The sequence below is a fragment of the Cebidichthys violaceus genome, unplaced genomic scaffold (assembly GCF_023349555.1).
Source record: "Cebidichthys violaceus isolate CVI_PGR_0920_01 unplaced genomic scaffold, fCebVio1.0.p SCAF_1, whole genome shotgun sequence".
Taxonomy (NCBI): domain Eukaryota; kingdom Metazoa; phylum Chordata; class Actinopteri; order Perciformes; family Stichaeidae; genus Cebidichthys; species Cebidichthys violaceus.
The window spans coordinates 18,209,106-18,214,077 of record NW_027176262.1 but is presented as its reverse complement, the minus strand read 5'-3'; the positions used below and the strand labels follow the sequence as shown (position 1 = coordinate 18,214,077).

The window sequence follows — 4,972 nt, the reverse complement described above, 5'->3', positions numbered from 1 at the left end:
GCACCTTGAAGCCGCTGAAGCTGGATGGAAGGAGACGAGGTCATAGAACGCTTGCACCAAACTACGTCATTTTCTTTGAGGGAGCTCTCTGAAGCTTCAGCAACACAATGAATTTTGTAGCGTCTATTGCTACTGCTCTAATGTAGGACAAACTGCTAGAAGAGCCACGACTACTTTAAAATCCAAGCTGCCTGTAAACCATTTGCTTGTTTGTTTTTTTCTTTTGTTTTATTGATGTCATTCTGTGGGCTTTTGCTTGCTTGCTTGCTTTTATTGTTTTTCATCAGTTGTATCTTGTGTAATCTGTAAAGCACTTTGGGTATAAAGTGTGCAACATAAATAAAAATACTTGCTGTTGCCGTTAGCATGGAGCCCATCTCCAGCTCCACCTGCTGGCCCCAGCAGACACAACCTGCCCCCACTGTCAGTCTCTACATGTGAAGTGTGACTAACCTCTTATGCTGCAACATGAATTGCTACAGAGATTGTTTAAAGTGGATCATCGGCATGTATTTGCTTCTTCCGCGGAGTCTTTGTGCTTTCTCGCCTCGCGGGTTTCTGTGGATCCTGGTTATATCTGGACCGTGGCCCTGTCTGACACCCACTGCTACTACTATAGTTATTATTATTAGTCAGGTTTCTATTACTGCTACTATTAGCATTCATTTTTTATTCTATCCACTGCTATTATAAGTAGTCATTTCTATTATCATTTTGCTATTATTAGTGCTACTACTGCTATTACTTGTGTTGCATTTTCTGATGTGAGGAAGTGGACATTTGTGACTTTGGGGTATACAAATTAATTAAATTGAAAATAAAAAATGCTATTACAGCCGTATTTGGTCTGAAATGACCAGCACCTTATGATGGCTAACGTTAGTCAACAATAGTGAACTTTAAATAGATAATGTCACTGATGTAATGACTGTTGTGTATTTGTGCTACTATTAGGCATTGTTTTAGCAGTCTAGTTTTGTCCTTGTAACTTTTTAATGAACATTTGTCACTGTTTAATAAACATTACGGGGTCCCTTTAATTTATTGGCACGAGTTATGCAGTCTCAAAACTGGGAGAACCAAAGCAGTGATCCACTGATCCACAAAGATTTTTGTTGATTTGAATCTTTGCTACGACACCAGAGCAGGTTTATCATTCTGCTTGAGAGATTATTTGGAAGCAGTGACATGTTTTTTTTAGATTGTACATACCATTCTGGGTTAAAGCTGGCAGGAGCTTTAATGAGCCACAACTCATTCTTGCTCTTCTCCAGACTCTCTGTGAGAGTGCTGCTGCAGGGCTTATGGCAGAAAGACACAAAGTCAGCAGGACACTGGTACCTGGTGGTCTTCTTCTCTGTGGGTCCAAACGGCACACATTCATTATTTCATTAACACAGGTCATAAAAAATACACGGAAGAGCCATCTCTCGTTGGCTTCAATATAAAAAGATACACGACCAAGGCTTTGACAATTGCAGAGCATTATTTTGAGTCAGAGCTAGCTGTTAAACATCTGTACTTTAAATACACGATTTTATTTGTTCTATTTCAATGAGTCAAAGAGTAAATACAGATGCGTTAACCCTAACAATCTGGGGCTCAGTCTGTACGGTGTATTTACTTGTCTGCTTCGTATGTCTGAGTTAAACTGCCAAACAACACCAGCTTTGTGCTAAAAAAAAAACCCGCGTGAGAACTTACCGGGTTCTTTTTGCTTTCCATGTGATTCTGTTGTAGAACTGTCCTCTTCATCTTCGCTCGATGATATCACTCGAGGCATTTTTATGATTACAAATAACCACAAACCGCTCAAATTAGAAGTTTTCTTCCTCAAAACGCATGGCTACGGCGGACGCACATGTATTGACACCGAACGACCTCTGACCTTTAATTACCTCACTTCCGTGTCAGTTGTAGTTGTAGTTCCAATACCATGCAGGGTGAGTTGGTTTGCGCTGACAAAACCAGGTGAGGAAACTCAAACGCCCATAATGCACCTCGCAAAGTTACGTAACGTCCCGCCGTCCGTCGGGGAAGCAGTTGACAGCAGTCAAGAGCAGGCCGAAGTGGGTAAACAAAACAAACATATGAAAAAAAGGAGCAAAAACAGCCTCAAAGTTTAATCTACTTTTATAACCGTAGGATGTGTAACATTCTTCTGAAGCGGTTTGAAGCCCGTTAAAGGATAAATTCGAAAGCAAAGAGTTGGAGTGCACCTGTCAAACGCTAAATAGGTTAAGAGCTAACGTGTGCTAGCACGTCAGCTAGCTAGCTGGCCTGTTGAACTCGCTCAGGTTAGCCTGCTAACTAGCAGCCATGTCGTCCCCCTCCTCCTCCAGGCGCCAGTGGTGCTACCTGTGCGACCTGCCAAAGATGCCGTGGACTGTGGTGTGGGACTTCAGCGAGGTGGTTTGCCGTGGCTGCGTGAACTATGAGGGAGCTAATCAGATCGAGTTCCTGATAGCGAATGCCCGACAGTTAAAACGAACCCACGGGATGCAGGACGGTAACGTCAGGTCACCTGGTCCCTCGCCCAATAAACACGGCACATCTGGCAGAGGAGACGGGGCTGCGGACGGGGGCAGGCTGCACATGGACCGCTTCGAAAGGGGAGGAAGAGGAGAAAGCACCGTGTCAGCTATTCGTGTGCCGCCCAACGGGCTGCACCGTGACGGCCAGCCGCCTCAAGAAGTGAACCGTCAGAGCCCCAGCGGCAGCCGAAGACCCATGCTAGGCGCTGCTATCCCTCCTAGTCTAGTAACTCAAAGTATGGCGGGGATTCCCCACGGGCTACTTGCGGGCATGCCGGCGGGTCTGACTGCCAGGACAGCCCCCATGACCAGCTCCATGATATTCAATGCCCCGGTGCTGGCCGAGATGAGCCGCAGACAGCTGGGGATAGGGATGGGGATAGCCCCTTTCATCACTCCGGAGCTGGAACGAGAGCTCAGTTCGTCCCAGAACCAGGCCAAAATACAGAGCCAGATCCACACTGCTGTGGCTGGCAGCAGCGCCAGCAAGAGTGCCGGCATGCCTTCTTCGTCCTCGACCCTGGCCGGAGGTGTGAGCCAGACCAGTCCCAAGCCGGCCTCGTCTCCAGCCAGGCAGCCACGCCCCCTGACCTCGAGGTCCGGAGGGGAGCCCCTGGGATCCAGCAGCTCGGCAGAGGCGGCCACCACAGCCGCGGCGTTACCCCACAGTGGTGCCTCTGAGCTGGGGTCAGCATCTGCCAGTAACACCCATTCAACTGGCAACACTCTGTCCTGCACCTTGTGTCACGAGAGGCTGGAAGACACTCACTTTGTTCAGTGTCCATCAGTGCCGGGGCATAGGTATGTTTTGTTTGCTATTCTTTGTCTTTTAAATGTATGTTCATGTGAATAAAGTACTTTGTTTTGGGGCATTTAGGCAGACCAAAGAAGGAGTTTAAGACCTCATTATATTCTCTGGGCTTTTTATTTGTTATTACATTGTATATACAACAAAACATTATTACTTATTTAAACTATTAGTTGGTTATTACTGCATTAATCATTAGTGTTGCTAATATTTATGTCTCACTGCTAATTGTAGTAACGTCCTCTCTACCTTCCCCAACTTAAGGTTCTGCTTCCCGTGCACCAGAGTGTACATCCAGAGCCGGCGGGGCGACGGGGAGGTTTACTGCCCCAGCGGAGAGCGCTGTCCGTTGGACAGCTCCCCCAACAGTCCCCCTTGGGCCTTCATGCAGGGAGAGGTCTCCACCATTCTTGGCACGGCTGGAGCAGGAGCCGCGTCAGCTGCCGCACCCGGAGCGGGGAACGGGCCTGGAGCTGCAGCCGGGAGCGGAGCCGGCGGCGGAGACGTTACCGTCAAGAAAGAGAGAGAGACGTGATGACGGGTTCCACGGAAACCACACCAGGACCCAATACAGTACCAGGCAGGTTCTGTTGCATTGTGATACCATTTTATAAAGAGAGCACCTTAGTTTTGCTATATTATTGTAGCAACAAACTGATTAATATTCGGTAGATGGATGAGATTCAGAGAGGCAGAAGGGATACACAATGACTCATCAGTCTTAACTATAGAGTATTGTAGAAGCTTTGTAACTGTATTTGTTTATTACCCACTGTATTTGCCCAATCTATACCACACAGCTTTGATATGGTGGGATGTTTACCCGGCTTAATTGTTTGTTGTGTATATTGTTTGCTTTTTTTTGTCGTTCCAGAGTCGTATTGCATACCAGAAGGAGATGTCTGCAATGGAGCTCTGCGAGACCCAGAAGAGAAGCCCAACAGCGACCCACAGTCCAGAAAACCTCCACTGCAAAGGTCTTGACTCCAGCTGCTCACACCGCCAAATTGTATCAACCTTTATCAGACTTAAATTTTGTATTATGCACTGTGTGAGTCAGATATTCAGGGCCAATGAACAGCTGAACAGTGGCTACTTTTTGTAGAGTCGGTAGTAGCACTGCCCACATTAGCACTGCCAGCTAGCTACTGTTAGCAGCTGGAAATAAACGGGCTCAAGCAAGCAAAGTCTCACTTTTCTACAAACAAAAACGTACACCACCCTCACATAACATATACTCACACCCGACTTAAATATGCACCTTAAGAAACAACAAGCAGTGCCAACAGGACTACTGAAATGTCTCTTCTTCTCTAAATGGCCACCAGTGTATTAATATATCAATATATATATATATATATATATATATATCAATATATATATTGATATATATATATATATATATGTATATATATGTGTGTATATATATATATATATATATATATATATATACGTATGTATGTATACATACGTATATATATAAACGTATATATACGTATATATATATATATATATATATACGTATATATATATATATATATATATATATATATATGTATATATATATATATATATATATATATATATATATATATATATATTATATCATAGCTTCTTGTTAGCAGACCTA

At 44.5% G+C, this 4,972-nt stretch overlaps 2 protein-coding genes across 2 annotated transcripts in view; one reads left to right on the top strand and one right to left on the bottom strand.

The window, feature by feature from the left end:
* Positions 1-2,039, bottom strand: part of polr1g (RNA polymerase I subunit G) — a 3,522-nt gene extending 1,483 nt beyond the window's left edge. Inside the window, exons 1-3 of the mRNA XM_068713154.1 lie at positions 1,705-2,039; positions 1,213-1,357; positions 1-20 (exon numbers count right to left, since the gene is read on the bottom strand). The exon at positions 1-20 is cut by the window's left edge and continues 1,483 nt beyond it. Coding sequence (XP_068569255.1) covers positions 1-20; positions 1,213-1,357; positions 1,705-1,783 — 244 coding nt within the window. The 5' untranslated portion in view covers positions 1,784-2,039. The remainder of the gene's footprint in view (positions 21-1,212; positions 1,358-1,704) is intronic.
* On the top strand, positions 2,036-4,666 carry irf2bp1 (interferon regulatory factor 2 binding protein 1). Its single transcript, XM_068713143.1, has 3 exons — positions 2,036-3,335; positions 3,607-3,922; positions 4,217-4,666. The coding sequence occupies exons 1-2, from the start codon at positions 2,320-2,322 to the stop codon at positions 3,875-3,877; spliced, it is 1,287 nt and encodes a 428-aa protein (XP_068569244.1). The 5' UTR covers positions 2,036-2,319; the 3' UTR covers positions 3,878-3,922; positions 4,217-4,666.
* The last annotated feature ends 306 nt before the right edge of the window (positions 4,667-4,972 follow it).